Source organism: Columba livia, chromosome 16 (genome assembly GCF_036013475.1).
Source record: "Columba livia isolate bColLiv1 breed racing homer chromosome 16, bColLiv1.pat.W.v2, whole genome shotgun sequence".
Classification (NCBI taxonomy): Eukaryota; Metazoa; Chordata; class Aves; order Columbiformes; family Columbidae; genus Columba; species Columba livia.
The window spans coordinates 5587890-5603584 of NC_088617.1; the positions used below are offsets into that span (position 1 = coordinate 5587890).

At 63.1% G+C, this 15695-nt stretch overlaps 2 protein-coding genes and 2 long non-coding RNA genes across 4 annotated transcripts; 2 read left to right on the forward strand and 2 right to left on the reverse strand.

Annotated features, from left to right (window-relative positions):
- Positions 1 to 59: 59 nt before the first annotated feature.
- On the reverse strand, positions 60 to 2361 carry LOC102095187 (WAP four-disulfide core domain protein 2). Its single transcript, XM_005499521.3, is given in 8 exon segments — positions 60 to 251; positions 345 to 497; positions 1599 to 1733; positions 1991 to 2084; positions 2086 to 2142; positions 2145 to 2185; positions 2188 to 2241; positions 2244 to 2361. Coding segments are annotated over 7 exon segments (636 nt in total). The 5' UTR covers positions 2347 to 2361; the 3' UTR covers positions 60 to 251; position 345.
- A 5355-nt stretch (positions 2362 to 7716) lies between these two features.
- LOC110355874 (WAP four-disulfide core domain protein 3-like) lies at positions 7717 to 10242 on the forward strand. Its single transcript, XM_065032073.1, has 5 exons — positions 7717 to 7874; positions 8224 to 8364; positions 8713 to 8850; positions 8936 to 9328; positions 10091 to 10242. The coding sequence occupies exons 1-5, from the start codon at positions 7790 to 7792 to the stop codon at positions 10105 to 10107; spliced, it is 774 nt and encodes a 257-aa protein (XP_064888145.1). The 5' UTR covers positions 7717 to 7789; the 3' UTR covers positions 10108 to 10242.
- Positions 10243 to 10724: 482 nt separating this feature from the next.
- Positions 10725 to 12370, reverse strand: LOC110355877 (uncharacterized). The gene is made up of 2 exons (XR_002408855.2): positions 12169 to 12370; positions 10725 to 11713 (listed from the first exon to the last, which is right to left on the reverse strand). It is a non-coding gene; the product is annotated as an uncharacterized LOC110355877 (long non-coding RNA).
- Positions 12247 to 12722, forward strand: LOC135575569 (uncharacterized). The gene is made up of 2 exons (XR_010466559.1): positions 12247 to 12430; positions 12690 to 12722. It is a non-coding gene; the product is annotated as an uncharacterized LOC135575569 (long non-coding RNA).
- The last annotated feature ends 2973 nt before the right edge of the window (positions 12723 to 15695 follow it).

Sequence of the window (15695 nt, forward strand, 5' to 3'; positions counted from 1 at the left end):
GCTGAGCAGAGCATCTGCCCAACCAGGAGCATGTCAGGATGGAGAAGCGGCCACCAGTGTGGCAGGGAGAGGCTGCTTTATTGGTGAGAGTGCAGGGGGCTGTGGCGAACCCCAAGGAGGGGGCCCTGGGGAGGAAGCTGAGGCTGAAGGCTCTGGGCTGGGGTGGACGGTGCGGGGCTGGGGCCTGGATTTGCAGGACTCGTGTCAGGCAGCAGCTTCCCTGTGGCCAGGCTGGCAGGAGGCGGGGGTGCCTGCAAAGGGAGCAGATGCCATGAGCAGGATGGGCACGAGTGCCATGCCCCAGGTGTTGTGGGATCCCCAGGGTTGGTGGGTGCCCGACTGACCTCAGGGGAGGGGTGTCACGCAGGAGACCTTGCCGCAGCCATTCCTGCAGCACTTCTGGGTCCCGTGACAGTTGGAGTCCGTCTTGCACTGGTTCGTGCAGACGCCCAGCATGGGGATCCCTGGACTGACAGGCGGGCAGGTGCCGGGCTTCTCTGCAAAAGGGAAGAGACCTGAGACCTGCCGGCCCTGGCATGAGGGACAGGGCCAGCTCTGCAGCTCCTGGAGCTGCGGGCATGGCCCCAGCCCCAGCTGTCACAGAGGAAAGGTCCCTGTGCCAGCAGCGGCTTCTCCACCCCACAGCTCTACCTATTGGCACTTCCACCAGCCTGACCCAATGAGGACATGCCGGGGACACCACGTGGCATGGTGGCCCCCATGGTCCCTGTGCTTAGCGTCCCACTCAGGGGTGTGTGGCCAGCACAGGATGCACGGCTGCAGCACACGGCCCCAGTGGCAGCATTGACCTTGCTTTCCCCCACAGACACCACGGACTGTTGCAGCTGCGTGCTCATGGCACGTGGGCTCAGTGGAGCGTGTGTGCCCCCCAGACGGCCTGTGCCCCAGCTGTGCAGTGCCCTGTCCTCCTGTCCTGCTGCCTGCCACCAGTGCTGGGCTCTGGGCTCTGCTTCATGTCATCCTCCACTGTGGCACAGCCAGGCCAGCATTGTCCTTGCAGGTGGCAATGGAGGTACCGGAGTCTCTGGTTCACATCCACACGTTTGCACTGGAGATCCCAACTCCTGCTGTCCCAGCTGCTCTCCGGCAGGACCGGCACAGTAAGTGCACTCGACTGGGTGGCTGTGGGGCCCAGCCCTGTGCAGTGCTGGCATGATGCTGTTGGGAGACCCTTCCCAGGCACAGGGTCGGGAGGCAGGACAGTGCCCACATCCCACACTGTCAGCCACTCAGGAGACTGAGTGGGCAGTGAGGGGGAGGCCCCTGCCCTCTGCACCGGCCCCAGCATCATCTGGAGGCGTCAGCTCAACCCCTGTGTCACTGGAAGGAAGAAGGGATGAGTGTTGTCCTGGCAAGGCTGGATGGTGGGTGTACTGTGCCAGCAGGTCACCCTGGGGGCACACCCCAACCCCACCGGGCTCCCTGTGTAGCCCCCAATAACCATAACCGTGCTGCAGCCAGATTTGCAATGGGCACCCAGGCCCACGGCTGCTACCGTGCCCCAGAACACCGGTGTTGCCGGCTGGGACAGGCTTTCAGCTCATGGCAGCAGGGCCGGGAGCAGGAGGCAGTGTTACCATCTGGCTTCTGGCAGGCCTTGCCGCAGGCCGCCGGGCAGCACTTGAGGGTGCTCTCGCAGTCGCCATCGGACTGGCACCCGACCGTGCAGTTCACTGCTTCCATCGCCGGGTCCGGGCACACGCCGGCTTTCGCTGCAAGGCAAAGGCGGAGGGCGTGGGCGGGCGCCGGGGCTGCCGGCCCCCTGGCACAAGGCAAGGGCTGCCAGCTCCAGGCAGGAGATGCTGCCACCAGTCCCAGGGCTGGGTCTGGGGATGCTGCTGAGCCCAACCGCGCCAGGCACCGGCTGGCTCTGGCCCCGGCCCCCAGCGCAGCAGGCCCCAGGGCTGGAGCGATGCTGGCTGCTGGCCCGGGGCGTGCCGTGCCGAGCCGAGCGTGCGCTCATACTCACTGGTGACATTCTGGGCGGATGCTGGAGGCGGCTCTGCCCAGAGAGCCAGGAGCCCCGCCAGGACGAGCACGCTGCGGGCCGTGGGCATGGTGCGGAGCCGGCGCTGCGCCGTGGGGCCCCGGCCGGCCTTTTAGCTCCTCTCCAGGTGGGGCCAGCGGGCGGGAGGGCTCGGCCTTCCGGGTGGCTCCCAGGGCCGGGCAGGGCCAGGCTCCCCCCTCCCGCTTGCACAACCCGAGTATCAGGTATCTGCCCGGCTGGCTGCCGACCAGGGAGGGGGAGCCTCGAGGAGACCGGGCGGCCACGCCGAAAACTTGCTGGGCAGGAACAGCAGCCACCTGCCAGAGCCGCGGCACCATGTGCCGCACGCCAGACCGCAGCCAGCCCCAGCACCAAGCCAGTCAGGGTTCAGGGCTGCTCGGCCACGGGGATGCCGCTGCTGCTGCCAGCGGTGAGCATGGCAGGCGCGGGTGCATGGGGACATGGCATGATCCATCCCGACTCAGACTCTCCCTGTGCCGCCTCAGCCGCCATAGTGAGCTCGAGTGGAGCCTCCAGCCCGGGCTGCTGATGCCCAGGGTCCAGGATGAGCTGTGGCCCGCAGACAGCGGCTGTGGGTTAGCTGCTGCTGCTGCTCGCCTGACTCCTGCTCCAGCCACTTGTTCTCTAGCTTCCGCTCCTCAACTGAAGGGCCCTCCAGGCTCTCTGGGCAGGCGCCCGCCCCAGGGCTCTTCTGCACCTCCCCGGCAGCTGTGGGAGCTCCTTGTGCCTGGCTGTGGCCTCATCCCATGGCCCCTGCCATCCTCACCGCCTCCTGCAGCCCCAGGGATGTGGCCTGGACCAGCCGGCAGTGCCGGTTGGGTGAGTGGCAGGTGGGGAGTGCACTGCCAGCACGCTCTGGCTGTGCGCCTGGTACTCTGTGCCATGATGGTGCCGGGGGTCGTATGACCCCAGAGCTCTGGGCCTGGTCTGGGGAACCCTGTCCCACAGCACATGTGCTGCCTCACGGCACCGGGGGTGCTGAGCCGGGGTGTGTTGGGTAGGCCCAGCTGACCAAGTGGCCCAGACTGCCTGGTGTGGCTGCCCTGGTCTTGTCAGCGTTTGTCGCCCCACCAGCTTCTGTCTCTTCCACAGGTGCTGCCAGGGGTGGCTTTAACTGCTCAGCGCTGCTGACGAGAGAGTAGCAGCTCAGCACCGTGCCAAGCACCCCGATCCCTTTGCTCACAGCTCCCAGTTTTGGCTCAATGCCTTGTGTTGTTTGGCTGCTGTCACCACGCAGGTCCCTGTGCACAGTGCTGGTGCTGCCCAGCCAGGGGACAATCCCAGAGCATCCTAGCTCCCTCGGATCCATCCTGGGCTCGGTCCCAAGCTGAGTCTCTCCTGCACAGCAAGGAGGGTGAGACCTGCCCTTTCTCCAGTGATGTGCCTTGTCACTGGCAGGGGCTCCAGGGCAAACCCTGTTGTGGGCTGGAGCACCCTGCGGACACACATGGGCTGGGGGTGGGGGGGCCAGGGACACGGTCCCTGCCCTGAGTCACGAGCTGCTGTCCGCTCTTCCGGGGTCCGTCTCCAGGTAATTTAACCCCACAGTCAACAATGTGGCATGGAGCGGAGTGGCAGTAAATCAGTAACTGTTTGCCGTGCCTGTGGTCGCCTCCCTGCCGTGGGTGTTTATGCAGTAACAGGAGCCGGCGCAGACGGCCCAGCCACCTGCCCTTCTGCTGCTCCGTGCTTCACCGTCCTCGACAGCAGGAGCCAATACATGGGGACAGGGGACAGGTCTGGGACGCAGGGAGAGCAGCAGGGCAGTCCTTGTCCCTGCACCCTCTGGGCTGGGGAACTTGGTGGCTGGTGCCGGGGAGGCTGACAGAGCCTGGCCACACTCAGGCTGGCTGGGATGCTCCCGCTCTGCCCATGCATCTGGTCTCCACTGGTGACAGCGATGTGGGGACCTGGGCTGGGCTGGTGTTCCCAGCCCTGGGCCCTTGCTGGGACTCCCTAAATAAAGGCAGCTGTGTTGCAGCCTGGTGGCCCCAGTGCCAGGGCCAGGGCACGGTGCAGCAGTGGCCGGGGTGGGATGGTAACATGACTGTTTCAAACATGACAGTTGGCCAGGCAGTGTGAGTGCTGCCCTCTGGGACAGAGGTGGGGGACCCGCACTGTCCCTGCCCATGCTGCACAGTCAGAGCCCACTGGACCCTGCGGCCTCGCCTGGCGCAGCAGTGCTGCTGCCAGCCCCACGCTGCCCACCCAGCGGCTAGTCCCTACAGCTGTGCTGCACCGGGGCAGCTGCATGAGCGTGGATGAGAGTCCGGAATTGGAGATGAAGAGGAAATGGGGGAGGAAGGTGAGAGCTATGGGGAGCAATGTGGGTGTTGGCGGGTTTGCCTGAGGCTGCACCTTGGCCCCACTGTGCCTGGCTGGCTGCTGAGCAGCTCATCCAGCCGGAGCTGCTCCCAGCCAGCCAGAGCAGCCTAGGGGGGGCTGCACATGCAGGTGGCAGGGCCAGGGCTCCAGCCCATGTGGTTGGCATCGCTTTCCGGGAGACAGAAATGCTCTGGCTCCTGTCCCCAGTGCGTGCCACTGGGGATTCTGCTGTCCTCACCCTGGCTCTGCCAGCTCCTTCCTCATCAGAGGCCAAGGACGGCTGTGGGGAGTGCAGGGCTCTGCCGGCACAGCCGTGGGCAGCCATCCCCGTGCCAAGGCACGTCCAGAGGAGGATCCTGGCCAAGGATATGGGATCAGCAGCCCCAAGCCTGACCCCAAAGATTGTTCCCTGCAGCAACCCTGGGTGACAGTTCCTGCCACTCCGGAGCCCAGTCACACCAGCTGTGTCCAAGCCCCGTGGGTGACTGCGGCTCCATGGTGGCAGGGAAGGTCTTGGAGTCACATCTCCCTGCCTGCCAAGGGATGGTGGTCAATGATTAAAAGGGGAGAGTTACTGGACCAGGCATGATGCCCCCAGGCAGCTAGCCAGCGCCCTGCTGCTGCACAGAGCGAGGAGAGCAGGGGACAGCAACGGAGAGGGGCACCCTTCCTCAGGGAGAGCTCGGGCCTTGGCAGTCGCAGCCCAGGCGCCCCGCACTGTGCACGGGCTGGCGCATGGGGTGTTATCTTACCCCTTTGGGGCCCGGCTGTGTATGCGGCTGGTGACTGGGGGCTGGTGTCCCCACAGGCAGGACGGTACCCACTGCGCTGCCGCGTCCCGCTGCTGCCGCCAGCCCCCGCTGCCTGCGCTGCCTGCGTGGCACAGAGCTCGGCAGCCCCTCTCCACGCTGCAGAGCTGGAGCCTCACGGCTTGGTGGTGGCACATGGAGAGCCCCAGAGCCAGGGCCTCATGGCTCGGTGATGGGGCATGGGGAGCCCCAGAGCCAGGGAAGCACCTGGTCCTGTGCTGTTGTGATTGGTCTTACCTGCATGTCCCATGCAGGATCCCTGGCCTGAGCCAGCCCCACAACACTCTGAGAGCCGGGGGACATGGCCACCCCGTGATGCCCAAGCACTCACCTGTGCCCCCAGGAGCCACGGCAGCCGCCTGCAGTTGGGCGCACAGGGCCATGATGCCAATGAGCAGAATGCCGGTGATCTTCATGGCTGTTCCTGCGAGTGCTGGATGACCAATGCGGATCAGCAAGGGTTTATATCTGCGCGGGGCTGGGGAGGGGCCGCCACACACATAACCTTGATGTATCGAAACTCTTGCTGTGTTTCATGGTGTGCCCGAGGCAGAGACAGCCCCACAATGTGTTATTGCCTGAGAAATCATTTACCATGGCCCCAGCCCCAGCAGCCAGGCTGCAGACAGGGTGGGGACATTGGCACCCAACAGCACCCTCCCCGGTGGAAAGGGAGATGCAGCCATCATGACCCTCATGGCCACGGCGAGCCCAGAGGAAGGGGCTGGAGCTCTCTGGCTTGGGAAAGAGGGAACAGAGGGGATAGGAGAATGCTGGTACATCCCATGTGGCCCAAAGGGTGCAGATGGGACTTTCTTCCGTGGCTGCAGGAGCTGAGAGCACTGCAGGAGGCCTGCAGGCAAGGGGCAGAGGGCAGGTGGTCTCATCACCAAACTCTGGGAGTCAACATGTCAGATCTGAAGTACTGCCCAGGTGTGACAAGTGATTAGATGAGTTGCTGGGACAAGAATCCAGGGGGCACAGAACAGGAGGATGCAGCCCTAGGGTGGGGGCTGTCCTGGCAGTGTGGCTCAGGGACGTTTTGGGATGGAGCAACTGCCTTGGTGCTGGCCTGGTGCCCGCATCCTGCTGTGTCTGCCCACAGATCTGCAGGTGACAGCCGGCTGGGTCCCTGCGGGTGAGTGTGGCCTCAGGGGGAGCAGAGCGTGGGAAGCCTGAGTGACGTGCCAGGCCAGGCATTGTGCACTGAGCACCATTCCTCTGCAGGGACAGGCAGGTGGCTGGGTGCCGGCAGGCTGACGGGCTGCAGACGTGTCACGGCAGGTCGGTGCTCCAGCAGGGTCAGCACCGGGGCTGCCTTTCACCTCACCACACACCAGAACTGGCAGGAAGTGGTCCAGGGCAGGGTGGGGGACCCCAAGGTTAACGGTGTGGGGAGGGGACAGAGAACCCGGCACAGCCGAATGTGCGGTAGGTGATGGGGCCGAAGGTGAGGTGTGTTCGGTCCTCACAGGGACCCCACAGTGCTGCTGTGCCCTGAGGCTCTGCTGGACACACTGGCACAGCTTGCCATGTCCCCCCATGGCCAAGAGCACCTGCATCTACTGCTGGCAGGCCGGGCAGAGGAGCCTGGCTTGCTGGGCGCAGGGGGGCTGGCAGGGCTGCAGCAAAGGCAGACTATGGCCACGGGGGTGGAGAGGGGCAGGAACTGGGTTTCAGAGGGGCTGGTGGAAGGGGTTCAACCTCTGCTGGAGCAGGAGCTGGGGAGAAAGGCCTTGGCCAGGGTCCCAGTGTGCGGGGCAGGACGCTCCCTGCCTGGGGGTTTGTCACAAGGCCAGTGTGGCTGGAAGCAAGTGTCTGTGCTGAGGCTGACGTGGCCTCTGCAATCTCATACGGGGTTTTACAGCTCAACGATCATATTTCCCCACTTGGAAATTCCTGTTTGCGTCATCCCTGCTCCAACTGCCCAAATGCACCTGTTGCTACAGAAAGTCTGGGTCTGAAACAAATGGAACAAGAAAACTGGGGGCTGTAAAAGCAGTCCTGTCCCTGGTTAATGTGCACAGCGTCACTCTGAGTGACATCGTTGCCCCAACGTGGCACACGCTGCAGTGCCAGAGTGGTGATGTGGGGAGTCACCAGCCTCTTCTAAGCAGCACCTGGTCCTTTGGCTGCCGTTGGCGGCCCCTCATTCTGCAGGACTTTGTCCTTGCGCTCTTCTCTCGGCTGCCACACACTCACCGTGTGTCACAGCGCATAGCTGTGTGCCATTAATGACGTGTTTGAGTCCTGCCTGCACAAGGCAGTGTGAAGCTGGCATGTCCTCCTGCCGCTGTGCCCTGGCCACAGGGAACAGACCCCGGGCATGTGCAGCCCCTCCCCGCCTGCGAGCCTTCCCAGCTCTGCCTGCCCAGACCCCCCTTCTGCCCCTGCTGTCCTGCAGCTCCCTGGGCTCCGTGTGCTTCGTGGGCTCGGGCCCGATCCTGCGCACATCCCGGGCGGCCGGCAGAGGAGGCTGTTGCTCCGCCGGAGCGGGCCGGGCCCTGTAGGGCTCCGGGAGCGCCGTGGACGGGCCAGGGGCGGGGAGCGGCGCGGGCGCGGGGCCAGCCCGGCCCGGGACTCCCGGGCTCTACTTAAGCGGGCGTGGGCGCCGCGGGGCAGCATCATGACGCCGGGGCTGCTCCTGCTGCTGGCGGCCCTCCCGGCCCTCCCCGCCCTCCCCGGCCCGGCCGCGGGGCAGCGCCTGCTAGGTGAGCCCTGGCCCGGACTGCGCCCTGAGTTCGGTCCCGCTCCCGCCACCGCCCCGCTCTCCCCGGGGTCGCCTCGGTGGGAGTAAGCTGGAGGTCCCCGGTCTCCGAGCTGGGACATCCCGCGGGACGCCCTGTGCAGCCCCGCGGTCCCCGCTGCTACAGAGCCCGCACCCAGCGGGGCTGGACCCCTTGAGGCAGCGCCGTGTCCCCCGGTCCCTCACCCGCTGGCAGCTCCCGAGGTGCTGGGCAGCTACGCCAGTGCCCGATCCTACCAGTGCCCGGTACCTCGACGTGCCCCACTGCCCGTGCTGGAGTCCCACTCGCCGTGACCCCCTGCCTGTCCCCACAGGGAGGGATGGCGAGTGTCCCCCGCCCAGCCGGATCCCCGTGGGACGCTGTGACAACTTCTGCTCCTCGGACGGGGACTGCCCGGGCAGCGGGCGCTGCTGCAGCACCGGCTGCGGACAGGAGTGCCGGCTGCCCATCGGAGGTGAGGGGGTCAATTTGCCCCAGTAGACAAGGATGAGCCTGTGCAGTGCTCTCCAAGGGGAGCGGGTCCTGCAGCCCTGCCAGCCCCCATGCCCCGTCACAGCATGTGGACAGGATGTGCTGGGTCTGGGATCTTCCAAGCAGAGCTGCTGCCTGCGGGGTGCATCACCCACAAGGGCCGGCAAGGGTGTCCCACACACTCATCCCTGCTCTCAGCTCCTCTGGTCTTGAGGGACAGGGGTGCCTGTTGCTCCCTGCCCACAGGCCCGGGGGTGAGCACCCATGGTTGGGTTGGGTGGTGGGGTCAGGCAGTGCCTGGTGGGGCTCTGACTCTGTTTGGCACCCCCAGCCAAGAGGGGCTTCTGCCCGCAGGCCCCTGACGTGGTGAGCATCTGCCTTGTGGAGTGCAGCAGTGACAGCCAGTGCCGAGGCAATGGGAAGTGCTGCAGCATAGGCTGCCACGTCCAGTGCGTACAGCCGGTGCCAGGTAAGAACAGCCCCAGGGCTTGTGGGGAGGGGGCTGTGGCCAGGACAGACCTCGCCTGTGACCCTGTTGCTTTTCCAACCTGCAGCCAAATCAGGCGTCTGCCCCAAGAGAAAGGTGCTGCAGACCTTTGCCCCCTGCAACAACTCCTGCACCGATGACACCGACTGTCCCGGCCGCAACAAGTGCTGCTTCACGGGCTGTGGCCTCGGCTGCCTGTCTCCGGACAAAGCTACCATGGCCCCGCTCCCGCACACTGGCAGGCACCACTGGCTGGATCCTGCTCCTTCCGACAGCCCTGTATCCTCACCTCACATCTGTCACCTCCCCCCCATCCGTGGCCCATGCAGGGGATACTACCGTCGCTATGTCTACAACCCTGCCACGGGGACCTGCCAACCCTTCATCTACGGTGGCTGCCAGGGGAACCCCAACAACTTTGAAACGGTGGAGGAGTGCCAGAAGGTCTGCCAGCAACCAGGTGAGAGGAGGGACTGGGCTGCCCTGCCTGGGCAGGGTGGGAGTGCAGGGCTGCCTCCCTGCAGCTGGGTAGCCAGACCTGGCAGGTCTGCTGGGGTCCCCATGGAACAAGGGCAGCCCCCTGGCAGCAGGGAGCGTGGCAGCACCTCGCTTCACACTGGCACACTGCACAGCAGCCTCCGACTGTACATGCTGGGTGATTTCAACCAACTCGCACCTCCATCTTGGGAGCTATGTCATCTTTGATAATCAGGCTGCAAAATTGTGATTACTGACACTGTTGCCTGGTTCTGACCAAAGTAGGAAACCTGACCAAGGAGGCACTCAGCCTGCAGAGGCCGGGGGAAAAGCCTGCTCACGCAACTTGCCTTCCCTTGTCTCTGCCGAACGCGTTTGGCAGAGCTGGTGGAGCCGCGGTGGCCCCCAGGGCGGGGGGGTGGCACCATGTGGGCACTCAACTGGTTGTGACATTTGTTTCCTAGTGAAGGTGTGGGCAGTTGGGGCCGTTGGTGGATGAACAGCCGCAAGAGTTGCTCAGCTTCCCTGGCACCACGGTTGTGCCTTCACACAACACTGGAGCCACGAGGGCTGCTCCCAGCTGTGCCATGTCCCCAGAGCTGTGGGCGGGGGGGCAGCCTGTGCCCGGGGCAGGGGTGGGGGTGAGTGCACTGGGGTTGAGGGCAGCGGCCAGTCTGGGGCCAGCTCTGCTCCCCAGGACCCTGCTGCCTGCACCCCTGTCCTCACTGTTCCCTTTTGTCCCCAGGGAGAGCCAAGGAATGACCCTGAGGAGGAGGTGCCAGCGGGGCCTGCCTCACACCCCCTGGGACCAGCAGCCTCGGAGCTGGGGTCTGTGGCAGTGCTGGCCGCAATGCTCTGCCCCTCGCAATAAAGTGCCAGGATGCCTGGCTTGCAGCAGCCCTGTCTCCTCTGCCTGGCCTGACCTGTGCCCCCACGTGCTCCTAGCGCCTTCCTGCTTCCCTTCACGTCCACGTGTGCTGGAGCTGCAAGGCCAGACCCTGCCTGAGCCCGGCACGAGGGGCATGGTTCTGCTCTGGGTGCCAGGCAGCAGCCCCTCGCTCCCAGCTCAGCCCCAGCAGGCGGCTGGTGCGGTGCCCCAAGCTCTTGCGTGGCTGCGCAGAGCCGGGCAGTGCTGGGGAGCTGGTGCCGAACTGGTGGGTGATGCCCACCCACTCTGGCAACACCACACTGCCCCTGGCCACCATGGGGACAGGCTGGGGAGCTGGGGGGTGGGAGTGCATCAGAGGCTCGTGCCGAGTGGGTTTTCGTGTCAAACTGGCAGCAGTCAGACAGTGCCTTGCATGCTGCCTCCCTGTGTGCCGCTGGTGAGCTCTGCAGGCAGAGACAGGGAGGAACTTGAAATAGAAAAGATGAAAACCTCTTGAAAATGCCAATTTATTATTCAGCTCCCTCCCCACCTGCTTCTGCTCAGCCCTGAGCCAGCAGCGTGGCTGCTGCAGAGATGAAAGCCCCTGTGTGAGGCAGGCACGAAGGGAGGGATCCCAGACCCCCATCTCCCTGTCCTTGTCTCCCTGTCCCCAGCACCCCATTCTTCTGGAGCCAGTGGGGCTGCACAGGGAACTCAGGCAGGGCTGCAGTGTGTGGTCCCAGGTCTGACCCCAAGTTTGAAGGGTGCCCGGCCCAGGCAGGATGCTGCCCCCTCCAGTCCCCACGATCCTGTTCTCAGGTGCTAATGGCACCAACTGCCTGAACATGGTGCAGATGCTGCGGCTCCATAATGGCTCCGGCAGCTCCTGGTCACGGCCGCCAGCTGCAGCGAGACCAAGATGGAAGTGTGGGGGGGCCAGGCTGGCGCTGGCTGCCCACGGGCGCTGGCAGCCCCAGCCCTGTGCCATGCATGTCACACGGGCTGGCGGCATGGGGAAGGTGGCCTCCCCAAATGGGGTTTTTATTACAGCCATACATCACCGCGGTGGCCTGATGCGGGTGGATGGTGGTGATTTTTCTTCATGGTTTACAGACAAATGAGGGGAAGGAAAATTGGTGTGAACTTTGCTATAGTAAGAGGTCAGGTGTGGGCAGGGAGCTGGTTATGGATGAGGCAGGGGCTGCTGGCCGGTGGCATCGCAACTTGCGTGGGGGCTGGGGGCTGCTCCAGGGGAATGCGGGGGCTCTGCCTTCCCTGCCCCGAGTGGGTGGCCCCTCCCTCACCGAAGGGATGCTTGGGGGGATGCCTGGCCGCTCTGGCGGGGGGCACCACATGGGCAGGGTTGTTAATTGCAGCGGACATTCATCAGCGTTGCAGACGCAGTTGGATGTGCGGCGCCGGACTGGCCGCTGCCACCGGCTGCTGGCGAGATGTCGTCTGTTGTCACCACAATTAAAGTTGCCTCCAAACACCCCGGTCCTGCCCGGTACAAGATAACAGTTAATACCCTCAATAGCGACTATCAGCTTCTCCATGAGGCTCATAAATATTAATACAATTCTAATTAGTTCCTTTAAATACATTGCCTAAATTAAGCGCTTCCTCGGCAATAACCGGCAGTGGTTTGCACGCTGCTCACGCCCGTTAAGCAGATGAGGAGCGCCACCGGGGACCGGGCCGGGGAGAGGGGGGCGGCTTGAGGAGCCGGACCCAGCCCCCCCACCGGAGCGTCTCTGATCCCGGAGGGCGCTCGGCGGGGTCTCGTCGAGTAGCCGCAAGAGCCTAATCAAGCCTCTCGTAAGGATCCCCGGTCACAGGTGTAAAATAACCCGACCATTGGAGTCGAAGCCGAAGCGGACCGGGAGCGCAGGCGCCCTGAACAAGCAGAAAGTGCCCTGCGACCTTAATCAGCGGTGATACTGTTAATCACTTACCCCAGGTGCACCCGATTTGCATTCCCAGCAATTTGCACAATAATGAGGCGAGCTGACCGCGCTCCAGGTAGCGATCACCTCAAATGGATGGGACCGCAGCAGAGAGTGGCTCTGCTCCAGCAGGACCGGGCGCTCTGGAGGCCCGCTGCCGCCTCCCCCGGCCTTCATCCCGGAGCCTTCCTCCTCCTCTTCCTGCTCTGGGAGGTGGCAGCCGCGCTGCTCAGACCTGCCCCAGCGCTGGAGGACGTGGGATCCCCTGAAGGTGCTTCTGTGTACACGGGGGTGTGCGCGGGTGGGATTATGGGGGGGGGGGGGGGGGCACGGGGGGAGTGAACACAGGCTGCAGGTCTGGGGGGACACAGCATGTGTCCTCTCTGCATCTGGCACTGGTTGTACCAGGAAAGAGCAAATATCAAACTCATTTGCTTGAGGAGAAATTAATACGGTGTGAAGCCTGTAGTAGGTGATGTAAGAAGTGAATTTAAAATCTCAATGCAACTAGATTTTTTTTTTTTTTTAAGGTCAGAAGAAAGATTAAATGCTACAGACAAGCACAGCACTTGCCATTTCCAACATCGTTTTTACCATAAATATTTTGGGTGGGCACTGTGTTTGCGCTGCCTATGTGGGTCGAAGCCCACTCACTGTGGTGGGGTGAGAGCTGGTTCTGGGTGAGCAGGGATGTCCCTGGAGAGGGCATGACATCTCTCCGTCCCCCTTCTCATGCAGCGGCCCACGGGAGCAGCCAGTGATGGTCCTGGGCTGGAGGGAGTATGAGGAGCTGCTGGGGCCATGCTGTTGGTGGCACTGGAGGGACCAGCGGCCCCAGGCTCCCCACCGTGCTGCAGCCAGTGTGAAGGTGCCCGTGGCACGGGAGGGGGTTGTGCAGCCCAAGGCAGGGTGTCCACTGAGCCGGGTGTGTGCCAGCTGCCCCTTCTGTCGCCTGGCAGGGACCAGGATTGATGGCAAGAGGTTTGAAAGGCTCCAAATGTGGAGGTTGTATCACTGAGCCACCCCCATCCATCATGAGACGTTCATTATTAAGTAACACCGTGCACGCCGGGCTGATTTCACACCTTATCTGAACCCAGCAGCTGTGCCCTAAATCCTGAGTGCCGTGACTGTCTGGAGGAATTCAGCTGCCTGTGCTTAAAATTAGTGTTAGCATCTATCATTTCCCCACACCAAATGGCTTTTGTGTCGGCACTTGGCAGTGCTCATCTGTCACCGGGGTTCCAGGCTGCCCAGCTCCGTACCCTCTCAGTCACTGTCACAGGACACCTCGTTGGCAGAACGTCACCCAAAGGACAAGTGCAGCAGCTTGGCCTCTCCCACCAGGCTGGTGGCACTGCCAGCAGTGAGGGCGTCCTCTGTCCCCTTGGGCATTGCAGGTGCCAGCTCTGCTCCCAGTAGGGCTGTCCCTGTCCCTCCAGTGCCACCACAGCCGGAGTCTGTGACCTGCCCCCAGCATGGTGGCCTCTCCCCGGCACGGTGCCAGCCACAGCTGCGTGGCTGGGCCGCTCCTGGCCATTGCTGCTGGCAGCCATCCCTGGCGAGGAGCTCCTGGCAGACAGGTGATGCTGGAGCTGTCGGTGTGATGAAAAGCCTCCCGCAGCAATGCAGATAACATACAAGCGCGGGTCAGGCGAGGCCCGTGTAGCCCATCCATCAGGCGCAGCAGCTACAGGCGCTCCCAGTGCCACCATCTGATGCACGTTACCCGCCGCAAATGTGTTTCTTCCCCCAAGGTTAAACGAATGAGTGAGGTTCAGGCACTGACAGCTCTGCTTGTCCCGTGGAAGCGATAAACAAGCATGAAGAACCAGAGGGGGAAAAAAAAAAAAAAAGGTTTGTTTTCTGTCAAATGCTTATTTTGACGGTGCTGGTTTGAGGATGTGGATTTGCTCCCGGTGTGGCCATGGGCAGCCAGTAATGGGCATCGTCATGGCTGTGTTGGGAGCTGTTTGTGGTGACAGACGGGCCGGAGCTCAGCGAGATGCTGGAGCACCAAGCAGCTCTGGCAGTAGGTGCTGTTTCAGCCCCAGCATGTTGCTGAGCCATGGGGATCGGGTGGGAGCCAGCATGTCACCCGCACGGCTCCCATGGTGGCCCTAGGAGCAGTGCCAGGGCTGGCAGAGCCAGGGCTGCCCCTGCGGCTCCAGGTCTGTCCCAGGTTGTGGTGCCCAGGGCCTGATCCTGTCTGCTCTGGGTGGTGCCCCAGGGTGCGTTCTGGCCGCGGGTCCCTCTCCCCCCACGGTCACCACACCAGCTGCTGCTGCCCCTGCTCAATGTCACACTTGGAGCCTGTCAGTGTGAAAAAGGGTTTGCAGCCGATAAGCGATCGGGCTGTCAGCTGCAGAGTGCTGCTCGCTCGTGATTTACTGCAACGTCGCTAACGGAGCACAGATTTTTCTTAATCTAAATTGAAAACTACTCAAGTAGAAAAATAATTTCATTGCTTCATCTTGAAGGGGTGGGGGGAGAGGAAGGGGAAGGGCTGTGCTAGGGGAGGCAGGTCTGGGGCTGCCTGTGCTCCCTGTGGCTCTGGGCAGGGCTGTCCTGGGGCCACCAGCCCTGTCACCTTGGGCAGCTCCTGCACTGGGGACAAGTGGTGGCTTCTCTGGTCAGACGGTGAAGCCATGTTGCTGTGACCCATGTCTGGGCCTGGCAGTGCCTCTGGCATGTGCTGGGGGTGTGGTGGGTGGCAAGGGCTGTGTCCCCACCACAGGGCTGTGCCGCTGGCGCAGGTGGGGACACGCTGCCTCGCAATTGGAAATTTGGAGCGTGAGCAAATTCTGGGAGCATTTGCTGAGCTGGATAATAACGTGGCCAGTGAGCTGCATCCCAAGCATGCCACCAAATTAAAGAAATTTTTTTTCCCCTTTAATTTAAAAGTCACCGTTGGGAAATCTCTGTTGGCCTCGGCAGTGATTTCCCCCCAGGCTGCCTTTCTAGAGAAATCTTTAATTTTGATTGTCACGCTTTGTGGAGTTTAACTCGGGGAAGCGGAGCCATAAATAAGGTGCCGCTCTGGCTCCAGCTGTGCCGGGACAGCGAGCGGCACCAGCGCGGGGATGGAGGAGCAGCCTGGCCATGGTCACCGCACTGGGGTGGGGGCACCAGCCCGGCTTCCCCTGCTTGCCCTCCCCGCAGCTGGATTTCACAGATCAGCTCCTTTTAATTACCCAGTCCTGCCCCGCCTGCCAAATGAATCGAATCGGCAGGTTCGTGAAAATCTCATTAAATGTTATGTCACAGCTGGCGTCTCCCAATGGCCCTGCGGTGCTGGCCAGCTCAGTGGGCGCTCAGCCCCGGGACCTGGCACCCCGACCAGGAGCTGCGGCAGGTATCACCCCAAACCCTTTGGGCTGGAATGGCGGCACTGGGATGGGGTGTGAAGGCTGTGAGGGACTGGGGGGCAATCGCCCAACAGCTCCAGCAGCAATTTAGAAAAAGTGGCAGAAATGCAGGTGCCACCCTTTTGGCGTGGAGCTGGTGCAAGCTCTGGGAAAGTTACAGCCTATTTG

Coding starts and splice junctions, on each gene's coding strand:
- LOC110355874 (XM_065032073.1), top strand. CDS start 7,790: ATGACGCCGGGGCTGCTCCTGCTGCTGGCGGCCCTCCCGGCCCTCCCC. Junction 7,875..8,223: donor CGCGGGGCAGCGCCTGCTAG/GTGAGCCCTGGC, acceptor CTGTCCCCACAG/GGAGGGATGGCGAGTGTCCC. Junction 8,365..8,712: donor GTGCCGGCTGCCCATCGGAG/GTGAGGGGGTCA, acceptor TGGCACCCCCAG/CCAAGAGGGGCTTCTGCCCG.